We start from the raw sequence: 22908 nt of genomic DNA, 5'->3' as shown, positions 1-22908 counted from the left end.
AATCTGCTTCCGTGTGAGCTGGGTTTTTCATGTGCGATGGCTTAGACGGCTCTAAATCTATGAGGTATTTCTGACACGGAGCTTGACATGCTATTATGCAACAGCGCCTCATTGTTCGACAGCACCCCATGTGAAACATGCATGACGACCTCAAAGCTCCACTGACAAAACACTTAAGAAAAGCAAACGGCCGCATATCGTAGTGTTTGCAGTCCCAGGCACTCAAACCTACAAACATTACCTTTGAACACCAAGCCCATTTTCCCTTTCACAATGCCTGCCCTCTACACAGCATAGGGCTGAGCAATACAAACATTTAAGGTAGCTCAAGGGCCTTTCTTCTCCTTTACCTTCTAGTACCATGAGTCATTTTAATTACAATCAGCAGGGTGGACAGTTTAAGCCACTCGCCCCCAGGTAGCGTGGGCCATGCGATATAAATCAGTTTAAAAAAAATAGATTGCCATTACTCAAATTCTGTCATTCATGCCCTCACCTGTTGCACGAACCTGACTGGTCAGGCGTGTACAATGAGAGTTTTATGGAAATTACAATGGGGTGTTGGTTTACACAAATCAAATAACTCAGTATGTGGAATCTAAGGCTTTGATGGCACTCCTACACTGTGTGTATCACCGCTTTGTGAACCCTCCTGAACCCATAATCAAATGACCTTGGAACTTCTAATCAAGGGAGGCAAATATCAGGTTCCCATACAGCATAAGAAAAACAACGAATGCATATAGTGTGCAAAAACACATATGTAGGCGCACACAGCAAGAAAAAACACTCCATTGTTGGAAAATGCTTTATTTATAAATAGGCAGTTTATAAAAAGAAAACAACACTATGTAAAACCCAGACTGCTGTAATACTCTTAAAAGGACTTGGAATAGAACATCCTGAAATATGCCCACTACTTATTTAAGTCGGTAGACAATCCACCCATTTATGTTTCCCTGCCTTAATATTCTCACAAAGCCACACAACCCAAGAAGCAGTTGCATGTGCTATTTACGTATGAGCCAATGAAAAGCATACCTTCACAATTGATCCCAGCATCAGCAGCGCTTTTGAAGTCCTATTATTGTCAGACAACATTTTCAAATATATATACATTTTCAATCATGAAAACCTTTGATAAATAATATGTTAATCATTTTGCATTGCTTTAGGAACCATGTGCCAGCCACATTTTTGCCAAATGTCTATCCATTACCATCCTTCTTCCCCATGTGTGATGTCTGAAATGGATTAGTATAACAGTAATTCATGACGACGCATACATCGTGAAAAACACTCATCCTTACCCAGCCTGTACCATCAGACAGTTGAGGGGGAAATGCCTCTTTTCCCAAAATCTGAAAATGAAGCAAAGTGGTTACTCTTACCTTGTTCTAAGATACTGCTCCATCTTCTTTCAATCTGCACTGTTTCTGACAGTGTGCAACCTCTCACTCATTACCCTTCCATCATCTAGATCTCAATCTAGACCTACAACACACTGACATACTACTTGATTCTCCAAAAAAATCCAGGAACTTACTAGCTTCTCCTCCAGGGGCAGTCTCCTGAAGATACCACTAGCTCTCGAGAGCAGATGCTGGCTATTGGACGAGCAAGAGACACTGCACAGCTTCTTCAGAAGTTGTAGTTGTTGGGATGCTGGGCATAATTCTGCCTCCTCTTTTCTGCAAGAACTCGCTGACTGGACGACTGTTCTGGGATGGACAATGTCATCCCTCAACACACTGTTTTACACTTTCCCAAAGTCAGTATGATGCCACTTGGGGAAAGAAGAAGAGGAAAAAAAAAACCTCTTCTTGCACAACTGGAACATTTAACTTTTCAGATGTCTTCAGCCTACAGTCGGACTAACACAGGGCCCTGTTGCAAAGTCTGCAGAACATTTTGTCAAATAAGTTTGAACATACATACAAGAATATCAATACATCTACACTTGCATTGGTGAAAATTAAATACTCATTGTCCATCTGCCTCACACCCAATGACGCACTACACTACATAAGGTCATTTACTACACAACTTTATTTATCTGATGTTCCACTTTCCAAAATATGTTAACAATCTAGAATATGTTAACAATCTAGAATTCTTTGTGTACAAGTTGTGTAAAAACACATGACCTCCAGTTCTTTGATGTCTAAGCTGCATACACTAGCTCTTCACACAACCAGGGATAGACAACATATACTTATAATACAAAAATACACTTCACACTGACAATAAAAATCACCAGTGGTTGAAACTCAAAACAGTCTTTAAAATAATATAAAATAAAGTTAAAACTGACACTTCCTGCCTTTTCTTCATCAGTCAATAACAAAGGAAAGGCCACAGAATGGTTTTGTCTACAGGAAACAAATTTAACACTATTTCAAAAGCTGACGGTACATTTACTCAAAACAGTTTTGTCTTTTTTTTTTGTTATAATTCCTTAAACCACTAGCACAAATCACACAGGATTTTATCAGGTGCACAAGGGAAAAGATTTTCATTCCGTGGGGTGAGGTGGGGGAATCTAGCATCAAAGAAGATGAGAGGAATGTTGACGCTGTTTCTGTTGTCACTAGCTACACTCTTGCACTGTAGCTGGGGGTGTAAGGGTCTTGTCAAAAGGAGTCTCCAATTAAAGCTGCAGTAACTGTTTTCTTTTCTGACTATGGATCCTGGCTCCTCCAGTGTGCTTCTACTGCGCTCAGACGACTGCCTCAATGTAACCTGCAGCTTTCCTGACAACTCCTTTGCTCATCTCCTCCCCTGCTAAGAACTGAAGCCTGTTGAATGGATACAGGATAGAATATATTGTTATTCTACAATTGTGCATCTTCAGTCTGCACAACTGGTTGCAGATGAACTGAACTTACCACTGATTAATGAGTGTTAATATCGCCGAGAGCCATAGCCACCGCCGTTGCCACCGCCTGAGCCATAGCCACCTGAAAGGCAACCAGAGATGTTAAATGGGGACCCAAAGACCTTTGTGATTTGTGATGCTGCAGTGTCAGAACAAGAGTCTTTACCGCCATAGGGTCCACCTGAGTTACTTCCACCAAAGTCATTTCCCTTCATGGGTCCATAGTTGGACTGCTGGCCACCATAGTTCCCAAAGTCATTGTAGTGTCCACCTCCTCCACCACCACCAAAGTTCCCTTTAAAACACAGAGGCCAGTGAAGAAATATTTACCTAAATGAAACTTATTAGGATTCGGATGGGGACGTGTGCACAACATGCTGTGACAGTACCTCCAAAGTTTCCTCCGTCGTTGTAGTTATCATATCCTCCATACCCCCCTCCATTGTTGCCATAACCTGGATCGCCACCATATCCCCCCCGGCCCCCTCCATAGCCTGGGCCACCACCATAGTTTGGTCCTAAGGGACAGAATTGCACACACTACACAGTGAAGAATGTTACCATGCAAACATGTTAATGCTAGCTCTTTTTTTTGCAAACATACCATCTCTTCCAAACCCATTGTAGCCATCACCTCCATAGCCTCCTCGGCCCCCACCGTATCCCCCTGCAAGTTCAAACCATGAAATGTGATGGTCAATGATGAACTGAAAACTGCCCGTACTCACAATATGAGTTTAGTGGAAATAATGCCTACCTCGACCAAAGTTACCACCTCCAAAGTTACCTCCTCCACGGCCCATGAAGTTTCCACCACCGCCACCTCTGCCTAACAAAACAATTTGTGTAACAGTGAGCCCACAAGCATATTTTTTAGTAGTTAAGAACAAATCAATTCTTTGTTATTACTACTAGTATTAGATAGCTCAAGCGAGAGTTCACTTACTCCTCTGGTTATTAGCTGCTTGCATTTCCTGTTTGGGCAATGCTTTCCGGACCTCACAGTTGTGGCTATTTATTGTGTGATATTTTTGAGCTGCAAATTAAGAAAATACTTACAATATCAAAAGTGATAAAACAAATATAAAAGTCGGTGCTGCTACCTCTGCTACAATTCAAAAGAACATACCAACAACTTTATCCACAGTGTCATGGTCATCAAAGGTAACAAAACAAAATCCTCTCTTCTTCCTAGTTGGACGGTCTTCCATCACATCGATGCTCTCAATCTTCCCATAGCGTTCAAAGTATTCCCTTAAATGATACTCCTCTGTGTCTTCTTTTATGCCACCAACAAAAATCTTCTTCACTGTTAGATGAGCTCCCGGTTTTGAGGAGTCCTAGGGCAAGAAAAAAAAACATTGCCAACAAAAAAAAAAACTGAAAAGATCAAACCTCTGACACATTGATAGATAGATAGATGGATACTTTATTGATTCCGAGGGAAAGTAAGGACACTCATTTCACACAGAAGTGCAGAAGATCATACCTCTCTGGACACGGCCCTTTTGGGTTCCACCACGCGCCCATCCACCTTGTGAGGTCGGGCGGCCATTGCAGCATCTACTTCTGTTACACAGGAGTACGTCACAAACCCAAACCCTCTGGAGCGTTTGTTGGCTGGGTCTCTCATAACCTGCCAGGAACACACACAAGAGGTAGAAAGACCACTTGTTGAAAGCTTCATTTGTGTGTTTGAATGTCAGACTAGCTCGCATTTACATTGCAAATGATTTATTCTCATTTCAGCAGAGATGAAGCCACCAAATCAAACAACCACAGGTCTCAACACCTGCACCTGATTGAATCACTGCATACAAAATGGATATATAACAGGCTATGACTTAAAATGAATAGTTGCTTGAACAAGGCTTAATAACATACGTTATGAATTATGTTACGCACATAGAGTTAATTACAACAACAGTGTTTGAAAAATCTCAACACGGATGCCATGCACCCCTGGGAGACATTACCACGTACCACGCAATCTGTAAGCATCCCCCATTGCTCAAAGTGAGCCCTCAGGCTGTCTTCTGTCGTTTCAAAACTCAGGCCTCCGATGAATAACTTTCTAAGCTGCTCAGGCTCCTTGTTCTCGTGACCCTGTTTAAAGTGTTGCAATAAAACACAAACTCAGACAAATGCATTATATATCATAAAATAAAAGCACACACGATTTGCACCTCCCATCATTTCACATCATCAAGGTAAATAATACTTTTAGGTATTTAAAAAAAAAAAAAACGATTAGTAACCCGAAGGGAAGCGTCCCTGATAAAATTCTTTCCGATACGCCAATCTAGAACGTTGCGCATAAATATGGGCTGGGCAGAATGGCGTTACCTTGTCTGTAATCATTTTCACTGGGTGAACTATTGGTAACGGTGACGATTGTTGCAACCACGTATGTAACATTACAGTTTAGGATGACATACACCTTTACTTGTTAGGCACTGCAGTTTACCATACATGTCAGGAAGACGTGCAGCATCGAGAACATTCTGTCAAGCTATTCCCGCTGCGCCATTTTAGGTCTTTCCTTCGACTCCATATTGTTTGAATGGAAAAACAACACTTGCAAGTAGCTAGCATTTATAATACTCTCACCAAACACAGGACCGATAGGAATGAACTTAACCGGTTATTTAAAGCTCAAAGTCTTGAAGCTAATGCATTATAAAAAGGACTAGAATGCAGCACGGACCCAATGGTTCTGCTTCGTGCTAACGTTAATCACATACAGCACGAGCCTAAGTTATTGGTTTTTCTAGCTAGCTAGGTTGACATATTCGGCAATGACATGAATATGGACTAGCTTTCCATCAATATTGTGACTTGCAAGAGAGGACACTACGTGACATGATTAAGGAGTCATGTGAGACTATATAGCTAACCACCAAAAGCGAGAGGGTATGCTAACTATTTCCTACCAATGCATCTAGCTAAAGGTAGCATGGCTAGGAGGCTAGCACCACTGACATGCCTAGAGTCAAAATGCTGTCCACAGCTAACTATTCATTTGAGCACCATTAGCGGTATGTCTAATTCGTCCAGACCAAAAACATGACAGTTGTACACTTCTGGTCTGTAAAGTTGTTTTGAAACACTGCATAAATAAATTAACTTCACCTCCATATCGCCACACCAGTATACCCTTTTCGCCGCTATGTCAAGGAACAAGGCAGGAATCGATGTCAGAACAGAAGGGGGGTGGGGGGGGGGGGGGGGGGGGGGAGGGGGGGGAAGGAAAGCGATGCTTCAATGGGACTCTCAGGCACTGTTAATCAAACCAGAAACGAGTGTACAGTAATCGAGATAAAGAGCCGGCTTGGACCATATTTACTTTTTAAATAGTTCAAAATGTCTTCAAATGCAATGTATATTATTTGATATGTATCGTAGTTGTAGGACTATGAGGATTTCGTTACTGAAGACAGAGCTGTACCTTTATGTTAGAACTGAAATGGATAAAAATGCCTGGGAGCCGCAAACTATTAAACAGGATAACGGACTCAATGATGCGGTATGGCAAAATACAGAACATAACAATAATACAACAATGACAAAAACACATCAATGCCAATTAAAATTGCCAATACAACTGATAAATAACAATAAATAAATCAGGCCAATCATATGATTATGGAAATAATTTGATTGTATAATGTCAAATATTAGAAAAGGGAAGTGAAACAAAAGAGGAAAAAGTTATAATGAATAACATTAAAAGTTATAAAACTTGGACAGCTTACAGAGTAGACTACATAGCCTCGTTATAGTTTGAGTAAAGCCACTTACTAAATGTAACCTAGGCCTATATCTAAAAAAATATATAATAATAATAATTATAATAGAAATAATGTCAGGTTCATATGGCCTTCTAGTTAACTTTTTGTTAAATCCGACCCAGATTGTGATGTTTCATATGTTTCAGTTTCTGCAGTGTAACTTTTTAACAAGACAATTATTTGACCATTACAAATATGAATTAAGAATATACTGTATCTAACTAATAATTGAGGGCTAATGGTTGGTCATCCATGGCATCAAATGTCATAGCCTTATTTTTCTTTTTAAAAGTTAGTACTTATTGGAATTAATGGTCAAATTCTGCCATCTGCAGGTGATTTGAAAGACATTGAGCCAAGGCTATTTACATTTCTGTGGTTTATACATAGTCTTTTAACACAGCCTCACAAAATCCCTAAAATAATACCTAATTTTTTACAAAAAGCCTTATAATCAAAATGACCTTTTGCATTATATATAATACTTCTTGAAAATAGACATCCACCTATCGTTTAGATTTCTTTATGAATAGTTGATCTGAGTATTTTTAAATGCACAAAGAAATTCTCTATCCACTAAATGTTGTGTATAAAGGTCCAAGAAATGTGTAAATTATACCTGGAAATGTGGTATTTTAGAACGTGAACAATGGTGTATTCCAAAGCGTCATTAGATGACGCTGTTGGTTTTCAGGTGTCTTATTGAAAATCCGAGATGCATGGACTTCATTCAATTTATGACTACTTTATGGGATGGAATAATGTCTGTCATTATCTTTACAGTGTGTGAGAAAAAATACAGCCTTCATAAAAAATAACACTATTTCATTTCCATTAAATAATAACTTTCATTTATTGGCATTGTAGGTGGTTGAAAGGCAAGGGGTTGTTATCACTTGACTTACTAAGATTTAATGTGAAACAAAGATCTTAATTTGCCGGTTCAAATACAAATGGGTAGATACTTGAATTAGCTATAGATAATTACCTGCAGCTCAAATATTTTCATTGACACAGGTATGCTAGGTAACATCAATAGTATGTTAATAAAGGTTTAATAGAACAATGAATAAGTGATCTAATAATTCATGTTTGCCAGATTTTTGAGAATTTTTTAAAACATCATTAGTTCTTGGAATATCTTACATAGAAACTCTTATTTTCTCTATTTCTCTCTCTCACAAACACACATACAAACAAACACCAAGCAATGCATTTAATGCCATCATGATAAATCCACTAAAATATATTCTATATTTCACTCTGTAGATTACTTGAAATCACCACCTATGTTTGTTCCACTACATTTATTTCCTAATTAAACTGATAATGAGATTGAGACCTGGTAACATAATTTTCCGCTTCACTGCTTGGCCTTAATTAAGGGAACAATGCTAAGTTCAAGACTCTGGAATGCTCCGTTTGTGACACGAAGAAGTTATCTGGTAGGTCTAGGGCCACTACACTGGCGGTGTCATTTCAGTCATGGTTCTCAATCATAGACTTGTTTTGTAAAGAAATGAGATCTCTACTTCTTTATGAATACAGCTGCCATCACATGTCAAACTTGCCTGCCTCTGTTTTAAAGCAATTTGTTGACTTGTGTAGGAACCCACAAAACTCTACATTATTTGAAGACAAAACAACAGAAGCTCTGGTGAAGTACAGGAGTCAATACGTTCAACAAATCTAAACCCTCTCTCCTTTCTCACCTTCTTTTTGGAACTATGCTCGGATGTTGCAGAACAAGTAATGAATGCAAAAACAAAATCTGGATAGGACATCTTCTCTCAAACGAGAGTAGGATCAGTCATGTCTGTGATATCCATTCAGAGCAGCAACGAGTTCGTTTGTTTGGCCTTCACTGAGTAAATTCTTGGAATGCCATGACCTGGGCTCCCTATACTGAGAAACATGATTGGCTGTGACTTACTGGCCATCCACGCAGTCTGCGATTACTTGCAACCTCTTTGTCCAAGATGACTGAAATGTGAACTGACTGATGATGCTGCACTGTTTTTGATTGAGGAGATGTGAGGAACACCAAGCATCATTTCACAGAGCATTAAAGCTGGAGAGGCAGAGGATTGCCTGATTGTGGAGGACCCCCACCAGGCAGTATCTGACCCTCACAGATGGATTCTGATGGATGGGTGTGTTGCCACTATGTGTCTCCTCGGTGCAACCCACGGATGGTGTTGTTTGTATGGCTTTTCATCACACCTCCTTACTCTTTTTAGAACTGCTCTGTGACAGTGTGCTGGCAAGCTGACGCATTGTGGCGTACTCTTCTACTACTGCAACAGAAGCCTGCGGCTCAGTCATCAGTCTGTGGCTTGATGTGTCCTCACAGGCCACATTGTCATTTCATTGTGATGCAAGGCCACACACTCGTCACATTCACATACTGCATGTATTTTCTACGTCTTTGCTGTAGAGGAGCTGTAGATTATCCACAGAGGCTCATAAACAAGAAGGAATCAGCTTGACTTGGCTCACCTTAGTTAGATAGAATCAGAATTTTCACTCTGAATTCAGCTGTACAGCTGTGAGTGATTCTTTATAACACTGATGTGACCAATAAATTGCCTTGATTTACTGAGCACTTGCTTGGTCCAGGAAATTCCGCTCAGGAACAGGGTATTTGGCAGATAAATGTATGAGGTAATCAGATCTGGAAATAGTAGGCACTAAGACGATGTAGTTTTAAAGACAGCACTTAAGACAATAATTAATCCAAGTTTTATATCCTTTTAAAAATCCAAATTATGTTTTACCTTTTATATATGACAGTAGCCCCTGTCAGCAAAAGGTGTGTATAAATCTTGGTGAAATTGCCTCGTTAGTCAGGATATGTATGTTCATTAGGTGCCAGTTTCTTTATTCCTCTCGAAACCCTTGGGGCAGATTCGTCAATCCTAGTTAATCAAGAATTTATTGTGGTCGCCTATACATACGTATTGTATGTATTTACAATACACTATACCTAGCTTGGATAGCCTTCTTTACACTCATCAGAATCCATCTTTAGATACATATTCTGTAATAATGGAATTGAACATACTTATATGGATAAGTAATGTCGGCTGCACTTGAACTCCTTCAAGTAGGCCCCGTTCAGACATAAATTCACCAGTAGATGGCGCAGTGTGCCATTTTTAATAATATTCTCAAACACAAATGCAAGCAGTGACAAGGGTCTCAGTTATTATGGATTTAATTTTATCTTTCATATAAATAAAAGCATTATTGGTTAACCCTTTACATACTCCAGTGAGAGACAGACATTATTCTGTAAGATACATTTAATATTACTTAAATATTTTGTGTCTCCCAATTTTTTAAAGCACATTTTTAAATCAAACTTCCATACAGTCCTCATTGTATTTACACGAAGTACAGTAAAATTCTCAAGATTTACAGTAAGACAACTATACATTCTGAACCATATGCATACCATAGAGAAATTAAATCCTCCAGTTTAATTTGAGAACTCACTTAAGCAAAATACTTTTGTTTGTGTGTTGATGCATATACAAAATACATTTATCAACAGGTTAACATACAATTTCAGAAAACATATATAGGCTTACATGAAATAATCCTACCATCGCTATTGCAAAGGTGGTGCTTTAGTTTGTTTTAAAAGTATCCTCTAGATGGAGCTATAATCCGTGGAACCATCAAACCATACCGTTGCTTTCTCGGTAGGTCAGGTGGCCAAAATATTAATATTTTCCGATGCTCTCATGTTGGCTTGCTGTCCGAATAAACGTTTCATGCTGTTTTATCCGTAGTTTACTACTGGTCATTCGAAAGCATTCTTCATAATTGGACAATTAAGCATAACAAATAAACTCAAGATGACAAAAAAAAAGTGGGGAAAAAAACATATGACGTTTCAATGAGACAAGCCAAACTGAACCTTAATCATAAGAAGACTATTGTAGTATGAGTGTTAGGCTATTGTACTGTCGCATCAAATATTTGGGAACATAAGTAAGCTAGTGATAGGCTCTGAAGGCCCCTATCCTCAACAAACAGGCCTATTTAGTTGTCGTCAAATGGAAACTATGTTTAACTAGGTTAAATTCGGACATAAAGTCGCTATCGCTGGCCAAATTCAACTCGTCCAGCCCAGCACGACATTACCTAGAGCCGCGCAGACCCAGCCGCAGAAGGTAAACGTTGACCTTGCCCTGAGTAAGCACTGCGGTGGTTCCTCCACCAAAGGGAAGCCCATCATAAAGCACTGGCCAGCATGGTTTCCCCCCAGACGGACATACGTAAGTGGAAACGGTGAGGAAATGGAGAATCAGAGCGGGGGAACCAAAGTCAATTTAGTCACCGTCTAATACCCGTTTGCATGCAAGTACAAAGACAAGGGCGCTCATCAATGTTGGGCAGAGCTTCTCTGAGGAATTTCGGAAAAGGACAATTCCCTGCATCTGTTTCCTGCTCCGTTGAATAGAGGAAGCTGGATGTAAATCACACCCCAAAAAAAATTAAAATAGAATTGAGGTGTTACACAGAACCAGACTATTGGTTGTGGCTGTAATGGTTGTGGTTGACTGTGCTCATACCTTGATTGGTATTACATATTTTAGGTAGGCTATCTAACCTACATTTTGCTTAAATTAAGCTTATTTATCTTTTTTTTTTTTGATTATTTATCTTTTAACATTCCCCGGATTCGATCAATTTACAACTAGTGGTCCTTGTTGCAAGGTCTGTAAAAAAAGACTGTGCCTCTGGAAAACATGTATCAACAAAATGGCCAAGATAACAGTTAAATGTTATAGTTATTGCAAAAAGCCATCCAAACACATTCAGGAAAAATACTTTTTTAAAGCCATATCGGTAATGTTAAATCAGGAAGCCTTGGAAGTTTATGGAAACTCAAATCACTGCATATTCCTCCTTCATGGGCCTCATAAACAGCTCTGCATGGTCAAACACCAAAGTGATGCAGTCATATCAATTATTTTACCAGAACCTTTGTGCTCCCAAGAATGTTGCTTGTTTATTGCCTTGCATAATAGTATGCAACCTAGGGGAATAGCTCGCCCCCTGGCTGATGACCATGACTCCTGCTACGCTAAGAAAATGCTTCCACTCTCCACGTCCAATTTTGCCATGATGCTGTTTATTCCATATGTCATCCGTACTTTTCCACATCTGAGAAAGGGATTATCTCGTGGCCTGCCAAGAACTTGTTTAATCTCAAGTCATTCCCTGTTTAAACAGACTGTACAGTTGCAGACCCACTTCTACTAAATTGATCAGAATAACTCAATCAAGGGGAAATTAAACATTATTCTACACTGTGGTACAAAAGCCAGTCTTTCTTGGAGTCCCTTACTCTGGAAAAAATATTATGGTGATTTAAGGAAATAAAACAACCAGGGCCACATGGTACCTGTTCATAAAAATAGGGATCCACTTGATGCACTGTCAGAGAGTAGAAACCGCTTTGCAATATGTCGGCTCAGCATTGATCCTGGTCGATTGTGATTTACCGTATTGAATTATCCATGCAGATTGATACATGGCACCCATCTCGCCATTTATTGATACAGTGAACCAAAGCATGGCAGAGTCTCTCTCTCTCTCTCTGTCTCTCTCTGTCTCTCTCTCTCTAATGAGCTGCAGGCCACAGCTGGCCTCTTACTAAAAATAGAGAGATAAAGGCTGCCTTCTTCAAAGAGCTCTGGTAGCAATAAAGCAGCGTAGGCCATTCGCCTCAGTTTGTCTGCGACACACATAATAATTCTTCTGCCGAGCAGAGAAGCAAAGGTTACATCCAAAGCATTCACCCTAAAACGTTAAAGAAAATACCCAGCCTCTAATTACACTTATCTGGGAGAGTTTTTTTTTTTTTTTTGTAGCTCAAACCTTTCCCTCTGCGTGTCGAGGTAAAGGTTCCAGCTTATACAGGCGGAAGGTGAGGGGAGATATGGGGCTTAAGAAATGGTGTTGTGAATTGGAGTATTGATGTGTGAGAGAGGGCAGGGATGCGTGCCGTAATAAACCTTTATTTACTGCCCCTGCATGGGCTGCAACGCGTCCTTCTACTGCTAATCGCCAGCTTACGGCTAGAGAAGGAAGGAGACAGAGGAGGAAGAAGAAGGAGGAGAAGAAGAAGAAGAAGAGGATTTGAAATAACAGCCCAGCTCCCAAACCTCTATTGGGTGGCTTGTGCTCAAATGTGATTGATATCATTGCCTTTCATTTAGTAATTAATTGTTTAATATAGCTGAGCTTGTTGTGAAAAGCTTAGAGGTGGGACAGCTGTGGTTAGCAATAAAGTCCTGATTGATGCTGGGCTGGTAGTGAGTGTTAATAGCAAAGTCCTCCATCCGGAGGCCTGAGCTGTACTGAGCTGCCATCTTGGGTGTGTTTGTGTGTGTGTGTGTGTGTGTGTGTGTGTGTGTGTGTGTGTGTGTGTGTGTACATGTGTCTGTGTGTGTGTGTGTGTGTGTGTGTACGTGTGTGTGTGTGTGTGTGTGTGTGTCTGTGTGTGTGTGTGTGTGTGTGTGTTTGTGTGGGGTCCTGGCTCTTTGCCTGTGCGCTCGTGTCTTCAGGTGGTGGGGTGGATGAAAAAGAAACGGTGCCAGATGTTTTCGAGCCTTAATTTCTGTTTATGGTCACCAAACGAGTGCAAAAATGCTGCTTTCACAGTTTGTGGGGCTCTATTGTGGAGCTGCGCGCCACCCCAGACAAAGGGCTGGAGGGCTGCTGAAAGCCATGAAGAGTGTGGAGGGCAGGTGTTTTCCTGCGTCTCCAGGGACACGGTGACTGCACCTGCCCCGCAGCTGCCGCGGGCATGATGGAGCGATGGAGGTGGAACTGACTCAGCACTTCAACCAGCCTGCCTGGGACCCGGGCGCAGAGGACCTGATTGAAGCCCACTGTTGTCTCACAAACAATAACAAGCATTCATCTTTCGAGTGTGTACCGTGGAGGACCCTGGGCCTCCTTTTTGCTCTCCACGGCCGGGGCTTGGCAGAGGAATGATGGCGCTGTTGAACTGAAAGGGGAGCTTGTGGACAGCACACACTCTTCAAAAGAGGCTACTTGTGATAGTATGTGTGGGGGATAGCACATGCACATGAGCATCTGATGGTGCTTTTTTTTTTTTTTAAAGGATCTCCAGTCAAACTCAAATGAATTGTCATCGCCATCTTTCATACACAGAAGGTGCAGCTGAAAGAGATGTAAGATCATGGAAATAATTATGTATAATAAATAAATCATATAGAAAATAAATATGTATGATAAATAAATGTATACATCTTGTAAGGTCTCATGAAATTCATTAATCATTAGAGTAGTATCATATTTCCAAGTGGTGTATACGTTTTTTAAATGCAAAGTCTGCAATTATAATCCAATACGCATTTAGTTAAATTTAGGACATTCCTCCTCGCAGACTTCCAGCTGTCCATTCAGTGTGTGTACATTAAAAAAAAAAACGATTCCAGGGTTTGTAAAGAGTCCTGGCACTCTAAATAGGAAACAAATATGGTGGTGGACCAAGCCATAAACATTCCAGCCAATGAACACGGTGCTTCAGGATCACGGTGGGAGGAGTGCACTTGATTGGCTGCTGAGCTCAAATATCATCCATCTTTCACCAGAAGCGCAGCCTTTGTGTCATCTTTTGACAATATTATTTGTAACTTTATTTTACCAAAAAGCTGCTCAAGACTACTTTTTTTCAATGCCAATTTATTTGAACTTGTTTATTATTTGTGATCTTAAAACTGTCTGCTTTTCTGCCATAAGTATTCAGTTTTCAGTATTCAGCAGTTCACAGTCATGTCTGAAGAGGGAGACTTGTTCACAAAGGTGTCTATCAACATCAAATATAATGTTGCCATGATTTCAAAATGGGACAGATGAAGTGTCCAATACATCAACATAAATACCCCCCCCATCTCTCACCGCCCCAAAACACTTCCAACCAAAGAAACAAAAACTCATGTCAGAAGATAAACAAACAAATAAACAAACAACAACAAAGGCTGAAAAAACATTGCTAATGCAGACGTTGTAGCTTAATCTTAACCAACAATACCACCCTAAGCAAATATGATTAAAAGGTGCTTTGTGTGGGGTGGTGTTACTGCTACACAGGAGTGCAATAAATCTTGCCATGTGAAATAATTGTTTACAGTTAAAATGAATGTAACCCACATTCCTCAGCAGCTAATAAATTAAGGGACCTGCTCATTAGCATCTGAATTGATCCAGTGTAATTCTAACGCTCAGCACACAGCTTGGAGCTGGAGGAGTTTCAGCCCTCTGCATCAACATCCCCTACAAACACTTACAGCTCAGAAAGTAGAGTTGGGCAAAACTGCACAAGGACACTCTGCAGTGAGGCTGGTCCACGTTACATTTCATTGTGAAATTATTATTTTTAATTTCATAACCGAGTTACTGATAAATGTACTCCTTTATAAATATAAATGCACTCCTTTATAAATATAAATTACTCCTGATAAATGTACTGCTGTAAAAGATCTGCAGTTTAAAGCGGATGATGCTGGGCCAGCCAAACACAGGAAGGAGAGAGTTAGGACTCTATTAAGATATTATTTCCCTCCTCTTCTTTTCCTCCTTATTGGCAGTCTCTCTCTCTCTCTTTCTGGTCTCTCTCTCCCTTACTGCAATGCTGTAGTTGCTCTCTCTCTCTCTCTCTCTCTCTCTCTCTCTGTCCCTCCCTCCCTCTTTCTCTCCCTCTCTTATCTTGTCCATTGCTGCTTATCTGCTCAGTGTTCAGCTGCAGCTGGATAATGAGCCCGAAGCACACACACCTCTGACCATGTGCCGGCCATTCAGTCCCACGCAGACCCATCAGTTGAGTGTGTGTGTGTAGGTGTGTGTTGGTGGGTGGGAGGGTGAAGGTGAGTGTATGTGAGTGTGTGTCTGTCTATGTCCGTCTATGTCTGCGTGTCCGTGGGTGGGTGGGTGAAAGGCTGCCTAACCGCTCCCACATGTGCCCCCTCGCCTGGCGCAGGGTGGCGGAGCAGACGCGGAGGACTGGCGAGTGAGACCAGGGGCCGGTGGGTGCTGACAGATTTAGGGGATGTGTGCGGAGAGCCGCCGGACAGGAGTTTGGCCCCGCGGGCGGATATGTGTGACATGTACAGTCCCACGGTGGCGCGGAGTGATGACATCCTCTGTTTAATGAACGGAGCCAACATCCTGCGTGGCCAGCCGACCGCCACGCCGCCGCAGTAAATCTGCCTGCCATCACAGGCTCCCATGTAACAGGGGAAGTATTATCTAATGACTTCAACTGTGAGGACTAATTTTTTGGTTGAATTGGTTAACCCCCCCCCCCCACACACACACACACACCTTACCACCACCGCCACCACACTCCACTGCTCGCCCACCTACAACCCCATCGCCTCCCGCCCAACATGTGGGAGGACTCAGGCCGATGGAGACAGAGAGGGCCTGTGTGTGTGTGCTCCGTTTACGTACATGCACATGAACGTGTGTGCGTGTGGTTGGGTGACCGGCTGACTGTTGCCTCTGTGATGTTCCTTTATATGTCATTAGTTGAGGTCTGTTGGCTTTAAAAAAAAAAAGAAAACGAACAGACCCTGAGAAGCAGACATGCGGCGAAGCCTGTGTAGACAAACCCCAGACGTCTTCCATGCCCCCTTCCACCCCCCTGGTGCCCTCTCTTTACCTCTCAGCTCCATTTCCAGGACAAGAGAGATGGAAGGGAACAGTGTGTTAGCTCTCACTCCATCTCCAACACACAGCCCCCCCCCCCCAGCCCCCCATTCTTCATCCTCCCCAAACCCATCTAGCCTGCCTCTGTGGGCTGATTTGTTAAGTGCTGAAGTCAAAGGGGATTGCTTTGTAGATGCTGCGCTCCGCTTGCCGTACCTGCTCTCTCCTGCCACGCGCGTCCGTCCCAGCAGCCTGACCCAGCCTGCAGTCACGCTTCTGGATAGTCTCAGGCCGACACAGGCTTCAGCCTGAGCCGCCGTGCAGCCCAGTCCAGGTAACGGTGATTGTGGTGTTTAATGGGGATCTATTTCTTGTGTGTAGGCGCGCTCCCTTATGCATTGTTCTCCTGTTGGTTGTTCACCATGCACATGTATAGCCGTGCAGCCCAGTTCAGGTAACGGTGATCACAGGACATCGGATAAACAACTGATCCTGGAGCAGCTGGGGCTGGAGGAAGCCGTTAGCAGGCAGGCAGGCAGCAGTCCAGTCCAGTCCAGTCCAGCCCAGCCTGCATGGTCAAATCAGCAGTGCTCATCTCCTGTTGTAGATGTGGTGTCTGGCTTTGGCCCGTGGCTGTAATGTAATTGTGTTTTACAGCTCACCTCAAACAGCCAGGGTGTAATTGCTGACTGGCCTGTTAACCTTTTAAATCAAATGGGCGCTGGGCAGCGGTGGGCTGGAGATGCCTCTGATGATACTGCACCTCTCATCGCTTCCTGGATCGAACAGAAGATACTGATGACTTAGTCAGAGTGTTATTACATAGACACATATCCTTGAAGAAAATGTTTGGAAATCTGTTTTCCGTCACATAGTTTGCCATTTAAAGTGCATCACGGCCATAAACGTAAGAATTGCTAGATGCTCATAATATAAACTTAGTTCAATTTATTAGGACTGCATTAATTAGAGTCCTTACCAGCCGTATCTGCGCATATATTAAACATTGCATACATTTACAACTTGCTTTTTTCTATTCAATTACATGGACACAGTAATGACAAATGGTGGATGGTGATGAAGTAAATAATGAATCATGAGTCTCTGGAACCCGGAATCAGTATTAGATTTGCATTCGCTATTGTCTTGCCTTTAAACGCAATCCCAGCCGTACCTAAACAGATTTGATTATGGTTCACATGAACTATCAGGTGACTGTCATCATTGCTTTCCGTGACATGACTCCATAAAACACTCATATACAGGTCTATTTCATAGCCTGGGGCCATTTTTCATAGTGTGACATGTACAATATGTTGCCAAAAACTCCTAAGGGGCTTAGGTTAGGATGTAATTAGATCCCCAAGAACGAAATCAAATTAAATTAAATGAAAGATGAAGGTGAAAAGGATTAGGAGGCAAAGACTGCTGGGTGCGTTGTGGTTGTGTGTGTATTGGCTCATCTTGCTATTTGCGAAAGAACAAAGTTGTTAAAACGTGTCGAGAAGCGTGTACGATTTCATCTAGTTTGGGCTTGTGTGTGTGTGTGTGTGTGTGTGTGTGTGTGTCTGTGTGTGTGTTATTTTCTGAGCAATTGCCTAGCAGCATGTGCTTGAGGGGTCGGAGCAAGAGCGTTTACCCAGCATGCTCGGCTAATTTAGCAGTCAAACAGAGGAGGTGAGGATGGAGTCTTGTCCTCCCACTCCTCCCCCAACTCTCCCTTTCTCCCTCTCACCCCTTTCGCTCCCTCCCTCCGCTTAACCTTGACAAGTCAATATGATACGGGCGCAATTTGCTTATCTTCTCCTGACATTACCACTGTTGAGTGTGTGGCAGGGCCATGGGGCCTGCTCCATTAGCATGGCTTACAAACACATCACTCTCGCCCAGGGTCCACACACACACACACACACACACACACACACACACACATACAAACACATACAAACACACACACCAGCGCACATACACACACACGCACACCCACACACACACACACACAAACCAGCACACACACACACACACATGCACACACGCAAACCCACACACACACACGCATGCGCAAGCACACGCACACGCACACACACACACACACACACACACACACACACACACACACAAACACACACACACACACACACACACAGCCTGCAGTGCCAGCACCACAGTCAGGCCCTTGGGTGCTGCACTTCCATCGCTAACAGGCACTCTGTGGACACACCACATTAGCATAATGCATTATTTCAAGGTGATCATTTCAATTGAAGAAATATTTCAGTTGAAGTCAGAAGTCTTTGGCTCCGTTGACCTTGATGTGAAGAAGACTTGTTTGTCATCCCTACAGGCATCCCAGTTGAGTGAACAGGCATTTCCCCCGGTAACGATACTGTTGCCATGACCCCACGTCACAGCTATACCTCTTGACCAGTGTGTTGTACCGCTCTAATGGCCGTGTCCCTCGTCTGTCTGGCCTGAGAGGGGACAGCTCCACGTAGGTAGGGGCTCTCCCCGTCCCCTGGCTGTGACCGATCCTCCACACCCCGCGTGCCAGGGGCGCTGATCTGAGATGTGTGGGGCGGCCCGAGCCCCAGGCCCATCAGTCAGCTAGCCCCCGGCACTGCTCCCTCATCCCCGCCACAGACGGCGGGCGTAATTGATACCGGTGACTCCGCAGCGGCGATCTGCTTCCTGGGAGGCGCTGGGGCCGAGGGTGCGGAGGAGGGGGCTTCTTGTTTAGTTTAGGAGGTGGCGATCGGAGACCGGGGGCTCTCTCGCCTGTCTCCTCGCCATCACTCCACTTGAAGGTGAGATGATTTAGAGGCCTGGGAGAAAGTTAATTTCTCTTGATCACCGTGTGCAACCTGGAGCCTTAATGGCGGGGATAATTAATTCTGCTGATGTTAATCACCAGGGCTGGTCCCCACAATTATCAGCCCTGTGCAGATGGGGCGCGGCGCAGACATGAAAAATTAGGAAAATGAATCTGTAATGGGGTGGCAGATCTAATCTGCGTCGGAGAAAACAAAGTTAGGAAGAACAAGGAGCCGGAGGATTCCGGGTGAAAAGCGCCGCGGCGGCGGCTGCCGCGTCTGCCGACAAGCCGGTGACAGAGCTGAAAAATGTTGCTGTGTCCGAAGTGTTTGGTAATTACCAGGCCATTGGATTCCTCTAGCGCTAATTTATCACCGCGGCAGAGGTGAGGTTAAACGCCTCGCTATCCGCGGCTATCCGATGGCGGGGAGGGGAAACGGTCCCGGTCACGTGCGGCAAGAGTCACGGAAAGGTTAATCAGGTTCTGCTCGAGGTTGTGTGGGCTTTGCAATCAACTCCCATTCATTTCTTCTACGGGTAGTAAAGGGGAATTACTGATAACAGAGAGAGAGAGAGGGAGGAATAGACACACATACACACACAGAGAAGGAGAAAGAGAGTGAGAGAGAGGAAAAAGAAGAAAGAGAGGGCTCTGTTTGGAATGCCCACATCCGTGATTGGTGCAATCATGCTGGCACTGATGGGCAAATTACTAAAGCGTCAGTGGTCAAAGGACAGAAACTCCCAGAGGACGTCTCCACTGCAGACGTCAAACAAAATTAAGCGAAATGCAACTGATAAATTGGAAATGTGGGGGAGCCATTTTTCATGTGCTCACTTCATTCTCGCAGTTCAGCAAGCCACCAGCGCTGTTTGGTGGAGCTTAATTAGTCACTTACCTTTTATGTCTTTAATAAAGCATGCCACAGGATCTGAAGAAATCCTGGGGTTAAAACGAGTCATTATTCATAATCATTGTTCGGCACGCTGCAAAAAAAACCTTCACAATAGACTCAGCTCTAGGCCAGCCACAACGTACTTAAACAGTATTATTGATGAGTTTTGTAATTACTTCTGTTAGTTTTCAACTCTCCATAGCCACTCACAGTCAAAAAATGGAAGTGGTTACTTTATCACCAAGTATGGCGTCTGAGGAAGAGCTTTGGACGTCTTCCTCTGAATCTGTAGTGAATAATCATGGAACTCCTTTAGTAGTATTTTCATATTTCTAACAAAATTTGTAAAAAAGTGTCTTTGTAAAAGTCACTCATGCATAATGTAAAACACCCCACGAATAAACACACACACTTACAAAGAAAGGATCAATGACCTGATGCTCATCCCAAATTGTCAATCAATGGCAAGGTGCTGATTATTTTGCGCCCAACACCACGTTCTCCATTGGCCATCTAAGGTCAAGAGCTCATTTTCCCTTAAACGACCCCCATGGGGCTTTGGCAATTCTAGAGGTAAGCGTCAACAAATAATAACAAATGGGCCAGCCAGCCTGCTTCATTGTTCTTCACACATTAGCCCACCTAATCACATGACCCACTGGCCAGGTGCTCCACTCTACAGCAGCACAGCACTGCAGGGAAGGAAAGGGTGCTATCAGGACAGAAACACACACACACACACACACACACACACACACACAGACACACACATCTCTGAATGTTGTGTTCTCTCTCTCTCTAACACAGACACAGACACACACACACATATTCTCTCTCACACACTCTTGTGCCTCTCTCTACCTCTCTTTCTACGTTGCTATGTCTCTCTCACTCACATACACACACACACACTTTAATTCTATAGTTACAAAACAGAATCAATATGCTGGCATCATTTATGTGTGATATTTCTATTACAGACGCTAATTTAGTTTTTGTGTAATGAGAACATCTTAAGTGGTGAATGTTCTTTTGTGATAGTATGTGTGTGTGTCTTGATTTGCCACATCATTCCTGAAGAGGATGCTCTTGTTTTTGTTGTGTTTATTTAATCATCTTGCATGGGCTAAGATTAGCACAACACTCATAATTTCAGGAGATTACATGCAAAGGTTCACCACCAAGAAAATTGCATGGCTGTTATTATTGGCGGGAAGAGCCACAGCGGTACTCGGGGAGACGTCCTCCACCACATTCTCCATCAACCTTCCAGGATTAGCATTTTTATTACAAATGGAGAGAGAGAGCGAGAGCGAGAGCGAGAGTGAGAGAGAGGGAGAGAGAGAGAGAGAGAGAGAGAGAGAGAGAGAGAGGAGAGAAATAGCAACAAGGAGACCTCAAAGCCCACATCTTTGGGTTGGCTAATTGAATGTATTCAAATGTGATTCATAGAACAATTACACTCTCTTTCTCCATACACACATTGCGATAGTTCTGCATTACTTGCCTCCGCCTATCTCCTCCCCCTCCCCCTCTCCTTCTCTTTCCCTCCCCTCCCTGCCCTCCACCCCAACACTCCTTCCAAATTAAAAATCGGACTGGCCTCTGTAAGAGGTGCAGTGGGGGAAATCAATTGCTGTATTAATTACAGCAATTCATTACCCAAATAAACACAAGACAACCTTTTCGCCCAGATCCAGATATGGGGGTGTGGGGGGAGTGCGTGGGGGTCAGAGTGGGACGGACGCAGGCCTTTGGCCAGGTAGACAAAGGGGCTGGGGATCCTCAGTGGCATTAATCTGCGGATCAAAGTGTGCTGAGTGCCAGGGCCCCTCTGGGGATAGCCGGCCCAGCCTCGGGATCAATCCCCTGCGTGCAGCCCGGTGACTTATTGCTTCCCAACACAAAGGTGGTCACGTGACGACTCGCGGCCCCGGTCCCCTTGGCAGCAGGAGGGGGAGAGCGGAGCAGCGGTGCTCTCGCGCTGGCTGCTAATGGGGCCCTGCTGACCCAGACTGCTGTGCACTAAAACCTCCACCTTCCACCCACCGCACCGCAACCGCACCCCAGCCTCCCCTCTGCCCCGACTCCCCTGGCCTGGCCATGGGACGCAGGGACGCCGAGCTGAGCCGAAGCCTCCCCCCCTGCAAGCGGCTGGCAGAGGACGTCTGTAAAGGACACGGCTCCCCTCGCGCTGTCATCTCCACCAAGTGTGCCTATTTGTGAGTTATATCTCCGACGGTGGCCATAATAAAACATGATAATGATGGATCACACCAATAAATTACTGTTGAATGGATTGCTAGGCGGGATGTGTGCGCGTGTATGTGCATGTGTGTCTGTGTCTGTGTGTGTGTGAGCCTAGCTGTGGGATGCCACTGATCACCACCCACCCACCCTCCCCCCCCAAAAAAAGCTTGAACATACACAGCCGCAAGCACAGACATGAACAAACACAAACACACACACACACACATGCGCATACAGATAAAGCTGCTGGCAGCTTGTGGATGCGGCAGCCTGCTGTTATCCTTGTATCTCTGTCCTCAGATTATCTTTCCTGTTAAGCAGTGAATTCTCCCTCACACCTGTGTTCCTCTTTTGACTTCACAACAACATGCCTGCATTTTCTTCTGAAGACTAGATACGGGGGGAAGACTACACATCACTGATACTGTCTATCCAATGTTATTCAAATTGCCTTTTTTTTTTTTTAAATGTTAAGGCTGCCTTCTCTAAAACAGGTTCTACTTTGCAAAGTATGCTCCACCACACCAGCTTAGTGTTCATAACAGTGTGTTACACTGAGCCGCGTCAATGCTACACAACCTACTAT

At 43.4% G+C, this 22908-nt stretch overlaps 1 protein-coding gene across 1 annotated transcript; it reads right to left on the bottom strand.

Moving 5' to 3' along the window:
• Positions 1–1838: 1838 nt before the first annotated feature.
• Positions 1839–6066, bottom strand: hnrnpa3 (heterogeneous nuclear ribonucleoprotein A3). The gene is made up of 11 exons (XM_080839424.1): positions 6011–6066; positions 4862–4984; positions 4368–4514; positions 4008–4218; positions 3825–3914; positions 3636–3707; positions 3483–3545; positions 3268–3396; positions 3045–3173; positions 2889–2960; positions 1839–2798 (listed from the first exon to the last, which is right to left on the bottom strand). The coding sequence occupies exons 1-10, from the start codon at positions 6014–6016 to the stop codon at positions 2905–2907; spliced, it is 1026 nt and encodes a 341-aa protein (XP_080695550.1). The 5' UTR covers positions 6017–6066; the 3' UTR covers positions 1839–2798; positions 2889–2904.
• Between the last annotated feature and the right edge of the window lie 16842 nt (positions 6067–22908).

The sequence above is a fragment of the Sprattus sprattus genome (genome assembly GCF_963457725.1).
Source record: "Sprattus sprattus genome assembly, chromosome: 5".
NCBI classification, from domain to species: domain Eukaryota; kingdom Metazoa; phylum Chordata; class Actinopteri; order Clupeiformes; family Clupeidae; genus Sprattus; species Sprattus sprattus.
This window is presented reverse-complemented; position numbering and strand designations above follow the sequence as displayed.

What these genes read in the sequence shown, in the direction of transcription:
- hnrnpa3 (XM_080839424.1), bottom strand. An exon ending in CACTGTGGATAAAGTTGTTG is followed by an intron (nt 3,915 to 4,007) that starts GTATGTTCTTTT and finishes CTTAATTTGCAG; the next exon opens with CTCAAAAATATCACACAATA. An exon ending in AGGTGGTAACTTTGGTCGAG is followed by an intron (nt 3,546 to 3,635) that starts GTAGGCATTATT and finishes TTGAACTTGCAG; the next exon opens with GGGGATACGGTGGGGGCCGA.